Below are 20,111 nucleotides of genomic sequence, written 5' to 3'. Positions count from 1 at the left end.
CTCAGAGACACTCTTAATGACCCATAGTGCCTCATTAACAGCCATAAAAGTTTTTTTTAAAAAGGTTTTAAAGTGGAAAAAAAACTTCACTATGCACGCAACTCTCGCTTTGTATCCCGTTAAAGATCAGAATTTCCTTTTTCTAGTGTGCTTTTGTACTTATATACACATCAGAAAATAACACTGTAAAGATCCTCATATCTTTAATAATAACTGGCTATTTTTCACAGAGTGTAAAAGCCTCTAAGGGTCCGCTCTGTAATCCTGTAGGTACATAAAGCGCACAGTTATCTGCGTGACGCTCAACTGGTGTCAGGCCCACAGAGCTCTTCTCCTACTGTAGTTTTGTGGCTGGTCTGCGGGACTTTTCACGTGTCGGGACGTCTTACTTCGGACAGCAAAGAATGAACTGCTGGCTATTTCTGTAAGGTTAATGGGTTTACATTCTCAGTCATACAGAACAAATAGGCTATGGTGTGGGTGTGGGTGGACAGGTTCAGTTTGAGAGGGACCAGAGGGGGGGGGGGGGGGGGGGGGGGGGGGGGGGGGGATGAAAATGTGCCGCCAAACAGACCTCAAAGCAAAGCCAGTGTAATGTAAAAAAAGAAGAAGAAGAAGGAAGTAGTGTGTACCTTATGTTCAATCAGCTCAGCTCGCTGGCCCCTAAAGTTTTTTGGGGTCCTTGATTCCCCTGTGTGGGTCATCCGGGAAGCTTTGCGGTTTTTGGATTGTCCGCATGCCTCGTGCACCTGTCTGTCGCGGGGAAGCAAGGAACAAGTGGGACAAAGACAGGTGGAAATCCCTTGCTGAAACTCATATTTGTTCTTTGTCGTTGTATGAGCTAATTAGATTTTATTAGAAGAACCTCACGTCCGCAGGAAGTGCAGTTAAACGTGTGATCGTTTAACTGCATAACCAAATCTGTTAGTTTTATTTCCTTTAAAACGACGAAGAGGAGAAATTCCTCTTAAATTATGGCAAAATCTATACATATATATTTAAAAAATAATAATAGTACAAATCTTATTCGCGTTTATGTTAAGCTGAAAGTAGATTTACCCCAGCCAGTTCGGATTTTGCGTCCGGGCAGTTACAAACGCCAAACCCACAAGTTAGATGTAATCATATCGCATCACAGAGATTTTAAAGTTACACATTTAGTGCGAGTAGTAAATGCTAAGGGATTAAATCAAGCATCGGCATCAGTGCTTCTTCATTTGTTCATACCGAGGCTCTTTCTAATTGCGAGATACAATTTAAGTTATGTCCCCGCGTCCAGCAACTTTAATTATAGTGGAAGGAGGTCAGTCATAAGCGGATATTTGACCCGGCTCCTTGTGTGGCATCGCGCCCTTTACCGTTAAAGTCGCCAAAATAGTTCTGGATTTACCATGTGCACCCAGTCCCACCCAGTGCACCTGAGTTGTTTTTACCCCCCAGTAACTTATATGTTGTGAATTTGTCACCTACCAGGAGAGGGGCTCGTCAAAGGACATTTTAGACGCAAGAACTTTCCCAGATGGGTTTAGCCTGCCAACTTTGTGCATTTCTCCGGAACTGCAATCCTGTTGCTTGAATTATGCTTACGTGTACTAATGAAGACTAATTAAAACATGACAAACATCGACCTTTAGTGCATTCTAAGTAGGGCTGCAAGCATGTCTTAGATTACTGGTATATGGAAATGAAGTCTGTTAGCCTATTTGACAATATACATACGGGCGACATACAGTAAGACATAAGCAGACTGTCCACATTAGTTGTAAAATCACGCAAACGTAAGGGCTTATATATATGTATATATGTTTTAATATTGTAATATTTTAAACGTGCTTCATTGATACAGCTAATGGCCACAACCAGCTAATCTTCTTGAATCTCAAATCCACATTTCATTTTTAAATGAATCTCCTACTATTTAATTCTTTTTTCTTTCTTTTTCTTTCAGAAAACTAAAGAATACACACGGATATTGACCTGTGGTGTAAATTTTAGCCTTCTCTCTGTTTGTGAGATGTTGTTGTCTGCCTCCCAGGATAGATCTCGCAATGGAAATGCTCACCTTGATTTATTCCATCACCTTTTATTCAGCTGTTATTATTATTATTATTATTACCCTGGTCGATTTACAGAGTCTGATCTGGGCGCTAGGATGCACTGGGTGTGTTTAATTTACACTGGGAAGGATTTGTTTGGATGGCATGCATAATGTGCCATCACCTGAGGTTTATGCTGTCATTTTATTATTGTCCTGCGGTGGAAGAAAAGGAATCAACTGGAATGGCACACAAGGCTGAGCATGTTGACTGAACTGATAAATCTCACACGACACAAACACTTCTAATGATGATTCTGTATCAGTCTGTTTAATGTTTTTAAGCGTTCATACTTTTATTTGTTTGGGTTTTTTCCCCCCGTGATTTCACCCACTGGAGGAACTGCGACCAAAAAGAGAATCACAGCCTCTTAAAGGGAGAAAAGGTGTGAATGGATCATTTCACCCTCAGACAGGAATACGCAGAGAAGGCAGAGAGCAGCCCGAGACTGCCATTTGAATGGATCTGAGAGGTAATTTGAGCTAAAATGGAGTCCACTTCTGAGCCACTCACTCAGCCCCCCCATGGCATCCACTGTAATTCATTATTCCTGGCCGGCACTGGGAGAGGCAATGAGCGAGGGCAGAGGACAGGAGTGGACCCAGCTCTGGTGTAATGAAGACTCAGTAGACCTAAACCAGTCTCGCACACACTCGCACACGCACTTGCACGCACAAAATCTTTCATTATATTTCAGAGAGAGCAGGACATTAATGCCACTGAAGACCTTTTGGCAGAGAAAAAAAGTGCAATGATTTTCTCCACACTCAATCCATTTCATTGACCTTTTCTATCATGCATGTGACTCTGCCCGCTCACTGCACTGTGAGATAAATATTCCAAGGATAATATTCCTCTGCTGTTTTAATAAATTATCTTTCTGAATCCAAAGTTTTAAGAGGCTTTAAGGAGAATATGAGCGTATTTGTAATTACTTTTACTTTTAATTGCCTTCATTTTTCTTCATGTGCTGTGTTTTCTTGCTTTCTCAGATTCCAACACTCCGGTTGTTCTTTGTTCGACGCCTCTAAAGACTTGTTTTTTCTACATTTCCATACAAGTAGTTAGGTGAAAACCTCTACATAGATGAGGCCCTTCCAGACCTTCCTTTTCCTTGTCCTTCCACTAGGGGTCTATAGATGTCCTGTCCAGACAAGCTGGGAGGATAAATACTGTCATCTGGTGGTAACAAAAGCCATCACTACTGGGTAATCTGGTACTATACTGCATGTTTTCTTTCCCCAGAATATATGCATCTTAATATCTTTATCCACTACCACACCACAACGCGGTAGTTTACAATACATTTAGTTTTTTTAAACAACAAAACGAATAAAGTAGTCAAAATTTCATTTTTCTTTGTCCTGGATGAAACAAACAGAAGTTTAGTGCCACAGGTGGAGCATGAAATAAAGCAAACAGTGCCTGTGTAACAGCAGCTCACAGATTTTAAATGTGTGTGACAGCCAGGTGAGATGACAGGCGCTCCCCCAGATGGGTTTACCACAGAGACGCGTGTTCAAAGCGAGGCAGGCCACCAGCGTTCAGTGAAGACAAAGTCAGAAGTTATAGAGGAGAGGAGAAGTTCAGCATTCAAATGTTTCGATAGGAAAAGAAAGAATAAACGTGAAAGTAGCTGATGGTTTCAATACATTTTTTCAGATTGTAGATGCAGATGCATTAGTGTGAGACTAGTTTTTCTACTAAGACAAATCTGAATGCTTGCAAGACTGGGGTAAGAAAGTGATGAAAATAAAGTTTTACTACAAATTATGCACCGAGTTATGAACATTTTGTTTCTTGTTAAGTTTGAACAGCTGTTTAAGTGAAAAGATTTCTAAAGGAAATGTTTATTTTGATGGGCGGATCTGCTGAAAATGGTCACAACCCCATAAGATTAGTACCTGTTGGTTTAATGGTTTTTAATGTATTTTATAATTATGCCTTACGTGCACCATTGTGATATGTAAAGTCTTCAGCTGTTGCATACATTTAGAAGTTCCAGCAATTCACTAATACACATATTTAAAATAATAATTTGGCCAAATTTAGTCTATTCAGATACAAATAGAAAGAAGAGCTGTAAAAATTGTAAACATCTTCTAGTGACATTGTAAATGCAATCCTGTTTGCAAACTGTTCAATGGTGTATTCCTGAAATGCAATACAGTGACAGGAACAAAACCAAATCTGAAATATAATCCAGATGAAGTGTAAAGTAGCACAAAATAGTAATACTCGCTGCCTTCTACACTGTTGAGGGACGGTAAACGAAAGAGCAAATCTAAAGAAGCAGTTTAGTATAGGATTGCATCTTCTTTCTCAGTACACCTCTGAACACCACCTTTTTTTTCCTTGAAAAATTTAGTTTTTGAAATATTGCCTCATCACAAAAAAACTCTCAAAGGCAAATATATTCAAAAGTGCCAACACCACTAGAGTTGCTCTGAATTGCTGAAGCCTTTTTCTTTGAGTTCGAGCTGCTTTTTTAAAAAAAATTTTTATTTTTATCTCCTAAGAACTCATAAAAGTGAGAAACTAAGAAATACTATAAAATTACAGAACCACACAGTGCAGCAAAGAACTATTATTATTATTACATTACATACATATTGGCCTTAAACTCTGCTGTATCATACTGTTATATTTTAATAGCAATACCACCGGTGTGTTTCATGAGCAAAACTCGTACTCATACTTCTTCCATCGTGCCAACTTATTCTGGAAAGCTGCACTAATCATTTTCCACTTTATTTTGGAGTCTCTCTCATTTCCTTTGGCTAGTTTAAAACAAATATATATCTGTACAGTGTAATTTTTATATGAATATACCTTCTTGTCTTGTTCTTTCTGCTGCTGTTTTCCTCCTCGGACCAATAAAGCTATTTTTTAAATCTGATTTTATCCATCTTGTATACCGTGATCTGTACTAAACAGACGCAGTAAGTGAGACTCTCATTTCAAGAGACAAAAAAATTGCAAAGAGAATGAAGTTAAATACAAAGTAAACAAGTTAAATTTGCTATACTCCAGTGTAGAGTTGTAAATCTTTGTCTTCATGTTTGCTGGCAGTCGACTTGCTGCACAAAATGCGAGGCCAAGTAACACAAATTTCAAAGTCAAAAAAGTGCTGCAAAGAGATGATAGCAGTCTGCCGGAGCAAACCTATAGGTGCTGTGAATCAATATATCTGATGTGCCCTCGCTTGTCTTCTTGCCTGGAAGGAAGGATAGAGAGACGGAGAGACGGAGGGGAGGGGGCGCTTTTGGCAATGAGGGGGATTCTCTAATGGAGTCTTTCAGTTTGCTGTGGCTGGAAATGAAAGGAGGTTGAAGCCTGGCCAATTATTCTGCCTGAGAAGAGTAGGAGACTGAAAGAGGAGGGAGAGGAAAGAGATGGCGTGTGGCGCCGTTGCCCTGTTAGAGGATGGGTAGATGGATGGATGGATAGATGGGATAGAGGGATTGATGGAAAACAAAAACAGATGCATGCGAGTATAGAGGGACTTCCAGAACGAGGGATTGATTCAGAATAGCCCACAGCCATTGGCCCCGCTCCCAGAAATTTCCCCCCAGTGCAAAAGGTTAACTGTCAGTCCCCCGCTAGGTATAAATAGAAGTCTGCCCTCCAGAAAGGCGTGTTCAGAGAGGGGGTAGACAGAGGAGGGGAGGGAGGGCAGTTCCTCATGATCCCAGTGACACACAGCAGAGGGGGGTGGTTTCAGGGTTTTTTGGTGGGTTGCAGAGGGTCTTACAGAGAAGAGGAAGGAGAGGGAAGATGCAGCCAAAGACAGTACAAAGGAGGGGACAAAAGAGTGTCCTCATCTATTCAACATGACCGTGACAGCAGACACAACAAATGCCATCATCAGCACCCCAGAAAGCTTCATTCCAATTAAGCTGCAGCTGCATTTGACAACCAAATAAAATCTGCGGGCTAGTGTCTTACTGGAGCTGCAGAGATGTGTAATTAGGCAAGTGTCTAGTAATCAGTTTAATTATGAATGATGGTATCAGGTTCATATCACCACAGGGGAAGCTACAGTGTCTGTTATTTTCAACCAGATAGCATCCGTATGTCACATCATAGCAGTCACAAAGTCCCTCCAGTCCCACACGCGAGTAACACAATAAAATAAAAGAAATCACAAAGACGTCTTTGTCAAGTGTTTTTATTTTTCACTTAAATCCAAAGTAGCAAAAATGATACACAGCTGAATTATCAGACGCACGCACACACACGGAAACTCTAAAACATTGAGACAGAAGGTGCTTCACCACCTCAAAACATAAAGCTTCCTCTTCAGTTTTAGCACACCTGAATGTACGCAGATTCGACCTGAAGTGATCTGCCACAAAAAAGGATTTAAAAAAATAAATCAGGTTTCCTTCAGTAACACTACTAAATGAGATTTTTTTAAAACAACAGTTTGACACAATATTTTTTTTTTATGCTGTCTCTCTGGTTAGAGTCATTGGTATTGACTCTGAAGGCATGTAATCTCTGACAAAAGCATTGTTGTTTACAAAAAAACATAAGAAAGAGAGGATATTATTGCTGTTTTGAATGATCCACACTGCATATACTTTAAAGTTACAAATATGTTTTTTAGCCTTTGTCAGAAATAATAAATAAGGAAGAATAATCGGCTCATGTATGGTCTGATTGCACTTAATCCTCTGGACCCCCAGACACTAACGCACTGTAGGTCTAGTGTGGTAATAATACCTGATTACACAAGCAAGCCATTATACACACAAGCAGTAATGTCATTATGTTTTTTACAAGGATACAACTAAACTGTAATAGTGACAAAAGCACTACATTCTATAATACACAGGCAATCACAGATTGCAAATCTTACGTAATAACGTCCCGTCCTCTCCCATTTTAACTGGTGTCTGTTCCCAAACTATCATCTCTAGTTTGAGGATGCTGTTGAAGTCGAAAACATGTACGATCCCACAGTAAAGTGTTTTTCCAAATGGGAATGTAAGGTCCATTCTATAAAAATGCACTGGAAAGGGTTTTTTTAAACTGCTAGTATACCTGGTACATTCCTTCAAAGCATGCTTCACCTCTATGGTTCATCTCAACTCCCAGTCCCGACTAACGCTTCCTTTAAAACAGTCCTCTCTGTCGTTTTACAGCAAAGACAAGCTTGATAACTGATTAAAAATAATACTATTCGCTGGCAAAAACAACTAATTTACATTCTAAAAAAAAAAATGAAGCAGCTTGAATTTTGTGCTTCAGTGATCTTCACTGTTTGTGAATATATAAAGTTAAATTGGTAGTCAACTCTTGGCGCCTTCTTTAATCATGTATTATAATCAAGTGTTAATAAATCAGAAAAATGATTTGCTTTCCTGCTGGGAATAAGATGAGAAAGCAGTTTCCCCAAATATTTCCCAAGACATTGAACTAGTCCTTCGAAAAATGTGAAACACCGTTCATTACCATACATACATTTAGTTTGGGGGCGGCGGTCACTGGATGCTTGGAAAATAAATACTTCAATTTGGTTTCATTGGGATTCTACATTGGAAAACAAAAGGATCTCTTTGTGCAAGCGAGCATCATTTTGCCCACTAGAGCAACACTTCCCTTTTATGATCATACAAAAATGAAAAGAAAGAAAGAAAAGAAAACATCATAGCACCCCCATCATTTCTTTTCTGCCATTTCCAGGATACAATCACGCCCAGGAGCACGCGTCCACTTCATGAAATTAAACCCCTCTCCTGTTCACTTCAAACAAGGACACACACACACACACACACAAAAAAGGCAAGGGCTGTCCGCCTGTGTAGTGTGAAGGAAGCCTTAATGCTAATGGAGCACAACAGAGGCGGGAAGGGGCTGTTTGGCTGCAAAGAGATGCAGAGGACATGGCACGTTTGATGAGGGGCTTTTCTGACCTGCACTTTTGTCATCTGAGCAAAAGATGAGGTCGTGACAAAGAGTCTTTCCTCACATCATTCTTCTCGTTCCTCACAGAACGTATCCATTTTTTCTCGGATGCTCTCGCCCGGTCGTCCACCAATCAGTCCATGTGGGGTTTCTCAACACCACCCTGGAGAAGAAAAACAAGGCCTATGTTAGTTATATATCAATCAATTTGTAATGCAGCAACAGGTTAATACTTGTATTTGCTCACAGTATAAAGGTAGCATGTTTTGTTGATCTGACTGATATTAGAATCAGTTCCCTTTTTCTTTCTCCCCAATGGCAACCTAATATTTTGCAGAATCGGGGGAAGAAAGTACTTCCTTCTCAACATCGGCTTGTTTAGTTACATGCTTAATCACCTTATTTGCTCATGAGCTCCTGCAATAGTTACATTTATCAGCCATTCAGCTTAAAATCACAGCTAATGTGTAATAAAGGGTGTTTTTTTCCATGGTTAATCCAACTAAACAGACTCTATCACTGTCATTTCCAGAAAATAAAACAAAAAAAAAGGTCTCGTGTGCCTCCTGATTCTTCTCATAAATGACCCACTGAAGCGAGTGAGCGAAAAAACACAGAACAAAACCACGAGTTCAGACTTGTGCCAACATTCCTCAGGCCTCATCGCGAAAACAAAAACAACAAGTAGCAAATGACCCTCTGGTCAGCCGAGTCCAGACTGGCTCTGTGTCTCACCACGACTGTGAAAAACAACAGCTCTTAATCTGCTTTCACGCTTTCAGTGAGTCAAACTGAGGCAGTGATGGGGACTGGTACTTTACAGACAGAATGAGGTGAGGCTTCTGGGCAGAAGCTTAATGAAGACATCAAAGCTGACTTGCTGGGATAATTATGAAGGAAGGGGGGCGTCCAATGCTCTTTGCACAGTTTTAAACCATTTGACAATGTTATCTGCTGCCGCGCCTCAGCAGAATAATTGCAAATAAAGCATGTGTGGCGCACGGGAAGCTTTTGAAGTCAGCTCTTTAGACACAGAGCGGAGGCTGATAACGATAAATGCGGAGGGATATTTTGCGCAAATACGACATACCGAAAACTTTTCAAACCATCGATGCAGAATCGCCACTTTATCCTCCAAATTTTTACATGGCCAATTAGAAAAACCTTTTGGATCAAGAGAGTCATGTGACTGGTTTCCACTGAAACTTGAAATCTTGGTAGCTCTTGAAAGGAACAGTTCATCTCAAAAGTGAAAATTAACATGTCAGCATCCAACCTCATCCCTGCTTATGCTGTTTTACACATAAAAGACAATAAAACTCCAAATATGCAAATGCTCCTTTTTTTAAAACCCTTAATTCTGAAATCTGCAAAATTTAGTAAATAAGCGAGAAAACCTAGCTATCTGACTCCAGAATAAATACAATGGATTCTACGGACTTAGCTATAGCCCCTAAATATGATGATCACAGGACAGTAAACAGTGGTTTCTTGCAGTGAGTATTGGCTTGTTTCAACTGGTAATATTCCAATAAAGCCAGGTAAGTGTTACCTCGTGAAATCAGCACTTCACACAAACATCAACATATCAGTCTGAACCTTCAGTTAAAGGATGACAGTGTGATCAAGACTTGCAGACTTTACCATGGCTAGTTGGCGTCCTATGTTACCCACAGTAACACCGCCGGAGAAGAATATGCACGGGAGCCAGGAGCGTACGTACAGGAAGTCTGGAGATGTGTACCTTAAGAGAAAAAGAGAAAAGAAGTCACACTTCAGAAAAAAATAAAAGTTAAGAAAGCCATCCCAAGCACAAGTATGAGTTGCAGTTATTACCAAATCATTACCTCCCCTCATCCCTTACTATTTTTCTATTTTGTAAAATCAGGATGATCTGCAGCTGTGTTTTTCTCTCTCTGCTGTACAGTTTTAGTTATTATTGTATTGGCTAACACGTCACTGACATCATTCCATATCCTCATACCAAAGCTGGGTTTACTCTCACAGCTGGATAACCAACTCCCACACCAAACACTGTCATTTTAGTTGTGGGTGTAATAAGAAATAAAAGAATAGTGATGACAAATCACTGCATTAGTTTTGTTTCCTCAGAAAAAGATACTCAAGAATGTTTTTGTTCCACTTTTAAAGGCTTTCCTTGAACACCCTGTTGTTGCTGATGGAGAACTTACTGGTAGACTCCATTGTAGACCAGCAGCTGTGTGATCACAGTAGCTAAAAAGGCAGTGGTGATGCCCAGTCCGAAGCCGCTCCTGGACCGGTCGAATGTCCACCACAGACCCAGGGACAAGGCCGCTAGCGTTAAGGAGAGCTGCACGTTGTTGTCGAAGTCTAGTTTCTGTGTTCCGGGAAGTTAAGGACAAACAAATCAAACAGCACGAGGATAACATCTGATTATTTCTTACACAAATATTTGGCCACCAACAAGTTGCACCACCTCTTTTTGCAAAAGGATAAAGCAGATTACTGAGCTGATGCAGACAGCAGCCAAAATTGAGTTAATTACTGGTGTACTTTTCCACTGTACTGTAACAAACAATCACAAAAGTAGCAAAAGTGCATTTGAGAGGTGTACAGGACATGGTGAAAGGATACAACACTGGCGTGGTTGATACCGACGAACACAGCGATACACCTCATGACGCTCGCCCACTCCCTCTTGAACTTGTGCGGCTCTCCCAAGTGGCTGTCGAGACAGGGATACAGCAGGCCGATAACAGCTGCAAAAAAAGCACAAAAAAAGGGAACAAACAGTCTTGAATTGTGCCAGATAAGCAGAACTTCTCTGAAATAAAAATAGGGCAAACTGTGTCATAGAGACAGACTGCTGAAGGTGCATTTCCACAGTTAGCGACACACCTGCTGTACATGCACTTCAAAAATCCCCACATGACGAGTATGAATAAACATTAGCTTTAATTTTAAAGTTGTCTTTTACTTTTTAAGTTTGCGACTTTTTAATCTAACTCCCTACATACTGTCATTAAAAGTCCAAGAATTTGTGAAGGAAACTATGTAACCACACTATTTGAATGTAAAAAGTGGACACAGTGGATATCTTACAAGAAGAGTTGGCGGAGTTACAGGAATTAGTACCTGGGTCACGAGAAAATGAATATGAAACCATTTTGACATTCGATTCGTCACTTAAAAAAACAAAACTGCTCACAGAAAGCACCAGATGCTCTTTAATACCAGCCTCTTAAGTCAGAGGATTTACTTTACCCCTCTAGCTTTTGTTAGTATATTTTTCACCTTATTCAGGCTCCAAGAAGCTTTTATCTGAGAAATACCTCCTTTGACTCGTCATTGACAATCTTTAGCTGCAATCCTACTAAGAATAGCATGCTTAGATGGGATCTGTGACAGTTGCTTGTTGTGGAACCTGAAATATCATCTGTTTCTTGGACTATTTATCAAGCATAAGAAGACATTTAATGACATCACCTTCAGGTGTGGGAAAGTAAAGAACCATAAGAGCCATAAGCCTACATCTCTTATTTCTCAGTTTGTTTCTGTCCTGCAGCATGCAATGACGAGAGGAGGGGGAGGAGCCCAGCATTTACGCGCTTCTTTCTTTCCCTCACTTCCCTGTTTCTGGCCTTAAAAGTACCTCCCCTCTCAGCTCACCCGTTATGACACCATCCAATGAGCTCGCAGCTCGCCTCGTGTCCGGCTGCCGCGACCAATCAGAGCGCAAGAAAAAGCAACATCCGTTCCAAGCCATTTTTTTTTCTTTTTGATAACAGCCAGACTTAATGATGCCTTCAAAACTGATAATTAATATGAAACAAAAACAAAACTGAAAGGTGATTCATTGTCAGCTGATCATACAAATGCTCCTGACAGTGGTGATGAGAAAAGGGATGTGCTTCTGCTGTATGCGGTTTAAATTCCTGCTGCTTATTATGGCAAAATCCAGCTCACAAAGGGGGATTTCCTGACCATAAGAGCCCATTTTATATACACAAGCGGTAAAACACACCACATATTATTTAAAGTGTCATTTTATCTTCATAAGGGAAGGCTGTTGTGCTCTAACTCCTCCCCTCTCTGCATTCCTTTGTCCCCAAATTAGCTGCAAACTACTGATCACCCGGGTAAAACTACCCTTGCAGGGTCGTTTATAAAGCACCAAGTAAGCTTGATAAAATCAGCCTTTTATTCACTCACCGGCTCCTGTACCGCAGCAAGGTGGGATCCACCATGCGGACGAAAACAAAGTTGTCATCACCTCCTCGGGGAAGAGGGTAACATTTCTTTGTATCTGGAGCAAGTTGAGCACCAAGGCCAGGAACACTCCGACCGTGAAGAGGACGACACCCCGGCGGATCAGGTTGGCCGTCTGGACGTCCTGCAAGGAGATGTAGGCACTGCTGAGCACCGATGTGATGATTGACATCATCTCTTCAGCTCTGGATGCCAACCAGTTTGCGCCAGAAGATGGGTGCTTAGTTTCGGTCTTTGATGAAGTGGAGCAGCTCCAACAATGCTCCTCCAGCCTGGGCATTTGGCACTTTAAAGCTAAAGAAGGAAACGAGACAGTCAACACACGAGTGCCACTGTTTTCATGTTGAAAGAAAAAAAATCGAAGAAATTGTTTTAAAATTGTTCTGGCTGCTCACCTTGATCTCCAGACGTCTTCAGAGTCAGCTCCAAACAGAATCCTCTTCTCCTGTTCATTCGCGCCTCGACAAGCAGATTTAAGCCAGGATCCCTCCTCCTCGTTTTCCTGCTCTTTTACAACAAGTGAACTGCAGTCACGTTGTTTGTTCACATCATCGTCAGCAAACACACGCAGAGCGAGAGAGAAAAAACACACAGTGCTCCTCCATTCCACCGCACAGACCTCATACCACCGACGAGAGCTTCCCCTGCAGAAAACAATCACAGCTGTGTCGGGTGAGAATCGGCAGCCAATCAGAGCGCGGCGGCTGATATGACGTGACGCCACCCCACCGCCCACTTCGTCCGGGACAGACGCACAAACAGGGAGGCTGGAGAGCAGAAGTGAAAGTGGAAACGCCAAACAACGGCTCTTTTAAAAAAAGCCTTTATTCTCTCTATGATAGTTTACAAGAAAGTATAAAAGAAATCTAAGAGACAGAGGAGGCGGTTAAAAACATTTGGAATAAAAGCAGTAACTATGACTAAACTACCACAGTACCACAGCTGTAGCTTTAGCTTTATATTCAACTAGAATATTACTCATTTTTTTAAAGGTAAATGTGCGTTTACCAGGCAGATCTCAAGCTCCACCTCGCTTACGTGTTGAATTATTCACTGATATTCTCTAAACAAACCCTGCTTTTCTTCGTCTGTAACTAAACAAACAGCAGTCCTCTGCACCCTTATATATAAAGCCTTTGGGAAATGGGGTCAGTGGCACAGTTCGTTTGTTTAAAAAAAAAAACCAAACCGGTAAACTTTGGGTCACTTTTGAGGAGGTGTGGCTTGGAAGGAGGCTCGGGAAGGCGTGTAGTGCCAGCGCACGTCGGTTAGAGATAACGTGTATTCTGAAAGGTTCAATACCCCGATCACATGTAGACTTTTGGGGCTCGTTCGACAACAACGCGAAAACGTGTTTTGCAAGAATCTGCGTTGTCCAGTCGGTCGTGAGTAGGTCAGTGCAATAACAAACACCCTCCTGCTGGATACGTGCAGCAGGACACATGCAACTACCGGAGCACATTTTGCTTCTGCGCCCGAGGAAAACCTCACCTCGCACGTGGATGAAAATCTACTCCCGTGCAAGCTTCCTCACTTGTTGTGTTTCCAAAAAAGATAAATCAAACGTTTTCAGTTCTTTTCACTTTGTAAAAGCCCCACAAAAAACCTGAGTCACATTTACTTAATAATATCAGCTTCTGGCACTTACAAAGCAATACCATGGATGAATCATTTCTTTATGCAAATAAGACTTGGAAAAAGTGAGTTGATGCCTCATGACCTGGAGCAAATGTGGTAAACAAAAACAGAGACCGTATCAGTGTGACAGCATTTCATTTCAATTAGGTTTAATTAAATGTATTTTTTGGGGGTGTAATTAACAGTGCTCTTGATATTTTGGGGGTATTATATTAATCGTGTGTGTGTTTTTGGCACATTTGTGGTGTTCAAATGTAGAGAGTTCGGCACTAAATCAGGGTGCAATGTTGGTTTTCACCCAATGTTCAGCTTCAAAGCTTCCACCCAGCTGCCGAATTTATCTCTTCTTAGTTATGGCTGATTTGATGTGCAGTGTGGAGAAAAACAATGTACGATTTATCAGGAGTATTTGTGGAAATAACTGTATTTATAATAACAATAATAATAATAATGGACATGGTAACACTGTGGGCACACCAAGGACTTTTTAGTTTTGCTAGTGGTTTTGGCTCTAGGGTTTGGTTGCTTCACCACTTTGGCTGCATGGCCATGACTTTTGGTGAAGACAATCAGAGTCTTCAGGGGTCAAATCATAATGAGTCTGTTGATTCTCTGACTTTTATTCTAGCACCACAAACAGATTAAAGGCAGCAGTTATCCTGTTAAATATGTATCAAAATCTACTTGTTGGATTCACACTATTTTTCGTAGTTATGTTATTGGTCCCCCAGAATCTCAGTATTATTACTCAGTTAAATACACTGCCCAGTGAAAAAAACAAAAGGCACCGCTTGTATTTAACTAACCAGAATTTATGCAGGGATCAATATGATTCAGCTGGCTGTTTAACCGTAACTGAAGCAGTGAGAAGCTTATCATTAAGAACTGTCCAGGTTTTAACTGTATTGTTAAAACCTGGAAGGTTATTGATGAACCGGCACCTTTGAGGAAGAAATGGTATTGGATAAAAATCCTGAGTGATCGTGATTGGATTTCACTTAAACATCTGGTCAAATTAAATAAAAACAGCAACAATAAACCTCATGGCCATGTTAAAAGTGATAGTAAGAGCATTTTCTCACAAACACACACACAGTAAGAAAAGAACTGAAGGGATTGGGGTGTGTAGCTGTACAGCTGTGCAGCCTTAAGAAATCCACTGACGCTAATTGGAGAAATTGGTCTGATTAGTCCAGACTTTACCCTGTTCCAAAGTTATGGGGACATTAGGGTAAGAAGAGAGGCGGATTCAGTGGCATCACTGAATCTGTCATTTCTAGGCTCAGCAACAAAAATGAGGTCTGCTGACTACCGGGCAGGGATAGCTCAGTAGGTAAAGTGGTCGCCCCATGATCGGAAGGTCGGCGGTTCAAATCCACCTAACGGCTACCCTGAGGTACCCCTGAGCAAGGTACCGTCCCTACACACTGCTCCCCGGGCGCCTGCTTAGTGGGCTGCCCACTGCTTCACTGAGTGAATGGGTCAAATGCAGAGAAAAACAAGTAATTTCCCCATGGGGATCAATAAAGTATCCATTATTATTATTACCTGACAATGCTGAATGACCAGGTTTTCCCATCAATGGATTTTATTCTTCCCTGATATCAGAGTTCACTGGGTTCAAACTGAAAGAGTGGTTCAGGGAGAATGAGACATCATTTTCATTCATGGATTGGCCACCACAGAGTCCAGACCTTTACCCCACAGAATCTCTGGGATGTGCTGGAGAAAACGTTACCCAGCAATCTGATTTTCCTTACCAAAATAATCCCAGGTCCAATACATGCCTTCATTAAAAGCTAAAGGTAGTCCAACGAAATTATAGAGTGCCTGACTTTTTGTTGTCTAAGCAGTGTACTTTAGAACATCGTGGATGGAAAACCTCAGTGATTCACTTTGAGCAAGCACTTGGAAACTCCTTTAACCAGAGGAATCCTGTTGACTCCTGCACAGTCTGAGAAAAAAAGAACATATAAAATCTTTTTCACCTTCCTTTTTTTCATTTAAGGAACGTTTTGAAATTGTGATCTACAGTCATGTATTTGTGTCATTGCACCGAGGTTATTGTAATACCCTGTTTACTGCTCATCTCTTCTCTTTTACACCTCCAAGCAATACAAAATGCTCCAGCGAGCAAGCTCACACTACTCCTATTTTCTTCTCTTTACATTGGTCCCGGTTGATTTTCAATCACGTTTTTAAAATTCTCACACTTGAAGCACTAAACAGACATGCTCCAGACTATATTATATATCAGCTTCTTGTTAAATGCACAGCTGTTTGCTATCTTCTCTCACAAGCTCAAAATCTATCAGTTTTCCCTCATACTGAAGACCATAGGAGAACAGAGCCTCTTCGTCTGTGCATCAAGGCAATGAAGCAATTTAATGCTTCACCCCTTGTTAGCAGATTTGGTAAAATCCTGTTAAAGAAAACAGTTGAAAACCTTTCTGCTTTATCACGCATTCTATTGAGATTCTTTTGGTATTTATATTTTTATCGATTTCTGCTAGGTATTTATTGCTTTGCACAGATAAAAAGCGCTATATAAATACATTTTGCTTGCTTTTTTATTCTATTTTAGCACGGTTCTCTATTGATATTAATTGTTGTATAGTAAGTGTGACTTTTTGTGAAAAGCACTTTGTAAATAAAGTTTAGTTTACTTTAAATTTATAGCGAGATAACAAACAGCACAGCCTATAGACTGCAGAATGTGTTGTGAGCAAAAGAGAAGAAAGGAGAGGTCTGCATTGTGTCACAGCTTGAGCCTATAGCTCATATATAACTAAAGGATGGCTCAGGGTCACATGATCCAGCTCCAAATAAAAGCAAAATCAAAAAGAGGTTTTGAGATGAATCTTAAAGTAGTTGGATGCTTCTCTTCTGAACCCAAACTGGGAGTAGGGTCAAATATGCTCCCATTTTACTCTTGTGAACATAATCACGAAAAACAAGGAAACTACACTCTAAAGTGCTCTATTGGCATCATACAGTTCTACGAGGTCTTTAAAGGATGACTGAGTTTGATGATTTGAGGTTTGATGATTACGGGCTTTGAAGGATTTAAAAGTCTATCTGGGAGCAAATAACGAGGCGATCTTTGTTTGTAGTCCTCTACAGCACTTGCGGTGTTTTGGATTTTAATGAATCTCGTAGACCAGATTTCCATTACTTCTTTTACTGTTATAATTAATTGTAAACTAGATGGATTTCTGCAACTATATAGACATTCACGTGCCCATCAGGATAAATTATAATAACTCTGATGGTTCCCCTGCAGCAGCAAGTACAACTTCCTGAGGTTGATGAGTATGATTGTACGGCACATAAAGTGAAGGCAAATGTAGTGGAGAAATTTCTTACTCTGTGCCGTCACCATGTTATTGCACAATTTAAAAAATAAATCAGGCTTTTCATTCGATCTAGAACAGCCTGAGAATGAGTCTTTAAATAATACTATTAACTATGTATTATTAGATGTTAAAGTCCAGACTGCACATTCAAAGTGATTGGCTCTAAAAACGCCTTCACTGGGTAGAATGAGAAAAAAAATGGGTCTGATAACTGAATGGGTAAATATATATGTCACAGCTGCACTTTCTGAGAGTTGTTTATATTATAAAGCCATGCGTGAAAGTAAATTGAGGGTTAAAAAGTTTGTCTCCCTGGTTTTATTTCTGAGTATTTAGAGCAATGTCGATACATGCAGTAGGCTTGGACAAATACTGCATGTCATGATAAGAAGTGTCAAAGAAGAACTCTTTTCACCGCTTTCTTAAAAGACACTTAGACATCATTTCACAGATCCTCACTCATTCCTCTCCCTAAACACACTTTTGCTGTCCTAGAATGACATTCAGAGACTTTTCACTTTCCTGCTGTCCGTAGATAATGTCATCAGTCATATTTACCACACCCTAAATTCAGTGCTCCATGTGGTTAATGCAGATAAATCGCCCGAGCCTCACAGTTTCATAAAAGGGTGGGGAGGTCAAAAAGAGAAGGGTGCACCTACGGGGAGCTCCCCAAGGCCCCAAACTAACACCACCCCAGTAATCCAACAATAGTATTCTTCTCTGCCTCAGGACAAAAGGTTGTCTCAGGGAAGGAGTATGTGTATATTCCCCAAATGAATAAGTTTCTTTCTGTGTAATTCTTAGCTATCCAGGTGCCTGAGGATAAAAGCCTACAGCAGTGAGTGTGTGGGGGTGTGAGTGTGTAAATCAGTGCCTTTGCCTGAGCGTGCATGTGTTACATATGTGTTAATCTAGCAGAAATAAAACGTGTAGTGTCAGATACGTGCGACCTGAGATGACTGTGACACAAGGAAACACATTACATTTCTTAATGAAGACAGGAAGCTAATTTTTTTCAGTGAGTAATAGAGAGATGCTATGGGATTTTAGATAGCGCTTCATGCTTCCTCTGACAGTAACATGTGCATTAATTTGAAGGCTGGAATCACGAGTCCTATGTTAGCTAATGCAGGGCCATAACAACCGTGAAAATGACTCGGCATATAGCAAATAGCTCCTAGCAACCAACAGTGTTGGCGCTGGTGTAGAGGAGGTCTCCGCCACGTCAGGAGATAAAGCAGGATGCCACGACACTTCAAATGAATAGCAGATCAAGCGTGTCATAGATTATGCCGTTAGACTGGGAGGGATTTTATTATAGCTAAAGGAGAGGGCTGCTGGAACAGCTGGCAAATTGATCTATCAAACTCAAGCTTGACAATTTTTTACCCCAATCCTGTGTGAAATTATGAAAGGAAACATCATAATCCACCCTCTCAGATAGCGGATTAAGACGGAAACAGTTTCAGATTCATCCTATTTACCCCGTTTGCTCAGGTGTCAAAAATCATTGCGTTTCCCAAGTTCTCAGCTACACATTTGGGTTATTAATAAATCAATAGTAATAATAATAATAATGGTAAGTCAACTGTGGCATCCATCCATTTTTACTGGAAGATTAATCCGCAGTTTCTTTAATATTTCTCCAACTCTGCCTTCTTTTTTTTCTCCCCTAACACTGCTTCAGTGTGTTGTCAATATTCTTCTGGATACCCTTCACCTTCTCAGTGGTGAACCCTTTCTGTGTGCCACGGAAGATGAAAGGGGATTCTGGGTTATAGACTGTATAAACCAGCTTAAAAGGTTGCCATAAAGGCCCTGACTCTACAGCCCGAGGGCATGGCACCAGGATTCTAACTCGCCCCTTTGTTCTTTAGTGCTCAGCTCTGAAATTGTTTCAGAGCAGCTCATAGCCAGATCCTACACACTTTCCGCTACACTGTGCTTATTTTCTGAGAGAGTTGGGCTTATACACAAATCCTGATTCAGAACTGCTGTCTCAAAAAAAGCAACCCCTGCTATTGAGAGTGTTTTTATTTCTGAGATGGTGACTCACATGTAATGGTTGTTTAAAGGAGTAGTTTGATATTTAGAGGAAGACGCTCATTCGCTTTTCTTGTCAAGAGTAAAAAAGGAAGATGGTTGCCACTCTCATGTCTCTGTGATAAATATGCAGCTTGAGCCAGTATTCGCTTAGTTTAGCTAAGTTTACAAACTGGAATTAAAGAAATAACATTTAAAAAAGCTTAATAGTGAGCATAGCCTTCTAAAGATGCAAAACTGACATCGAGCCTCTCGTCTTACTCTCAAACTATTGTTTTTTATGTTGCTATAATAGTTTTAGGTACTTAAAATTGATCACCATTGCCCAAAATTTGATCTGCATCACGACCGCGACAAACATATAGCCACGGCTTTGAAGAGCTACAATAAGTCCTACAGCTAAACAAAATACCAACACAGAGCCCTGATAGAGTCAGTCTGGAACACTGAAGTTAAATTCCCAAAAGCTTTGACTTTCTCCAAAATTTCTGGAACAAGCTACCTGCCAAGTACCCTGAAACCTGTGCTCAAGAAAGAAGGGGCTGTCTAAAAGGAGAATATTGATTCTTTTGGCTTGTTTTTGCTGGTCATTGCAAGGAAAATGCATTAAAACAATGTTTGCAGTGCATTATATAGCTGTCCTTGTTTGTTCGTTTGTTTGCTAAGCTACACTTATGATTTCTGATCTTCTCAGTGCTAAGCTTATTCCTGCCTTTGACCCTCTAATAGATTTTCCACTTGAAAGCAGATGCTTCAGGTTCTTATCTTTCTTTTAAGGAAATTGCACAACAGTGGTAAGTACTCCATCTAC

General features: G+C 40.6%; 1 protein-coding gene across 1 annotated transcript; it reads right to left on the bottom strand.

Moving 5' to 3' along the window:
• Positions 1 to 6,251: 6,251 nt before the first annotated feature.
• insig1 (insulin induced gene 1) lies at positions 6,252 to 13,383 on the bottom strand. Its single transcript, XM_085418879.1, has 7 exons — positions 13,269 to 13,383; positions 12,656 to 13,027; positions 12,204 to 12,554; positions 10,626 to 10,750; positions 10,202 to 10,368; positions 9,654 to 9,753; positions 6,252 to 8,172 (listed from the first exon to the last, which is right to left on the bottom strand). The coding sequence occupies exons 2-7, from the start codon at positions 12,711 to 12,713 to the stop codon at positions 8,143 to 8,145; spliced, it is 831 nt and encodes a 276-aa protein (XP_085275005.1). The 5' UTR covers positions 12,714 to 13,027; positions 13,269 to 13,383; the 3' UTR covers positions 6,252 to 8,142.
• Between the last annotated feature and the right edge of the window lie 6,728 nt (positions 13,384 to 20,111).

Source organism: Rhamphochromis longiceps, linkage group LG9, assembly GCF_057381845.1.
Source record: "Rhamphochromis longiceps isolate RC_006_pf linkage group LG9, R_longiceps_female_GT1.1, whole genome shotgun sequence".
Lineage (NCBI taxonomy): Eukaryota > Metazoa > Chordata > Actinopteri > Cichliformes > Cichlidae > Rhamphochromis > Rhamphochromis longiceps.
Note: the sequence above shows the minus strand (reverse complement) of the source record. Positions and strands in the feature narration are given on the sequence as shown.

Coding starts and splice junctions, on each gene's coding strand:
- insig1 (XM_085418879.1), bottom strand. CDS start 12,713: ATGAACAGGAGAAGAGGATTCTGTTTGGAGCTGACTCTGAAGACGTCT. Junction 12,555..12,655: donor GAAGACGTCTGGAGATCAAG/GTGAGCAGCCAG, acceptor TTCCTTCTTTAG/CTTTAAAGTGCCAAATGCCC. Junction 8,173..9,653: donor TAGGACGCCAACTAGCCATG/GTAAAGTCTGCA, acceptor TTTCTTCTCCAG/GGTGGTGTTGAGAAACCCCA.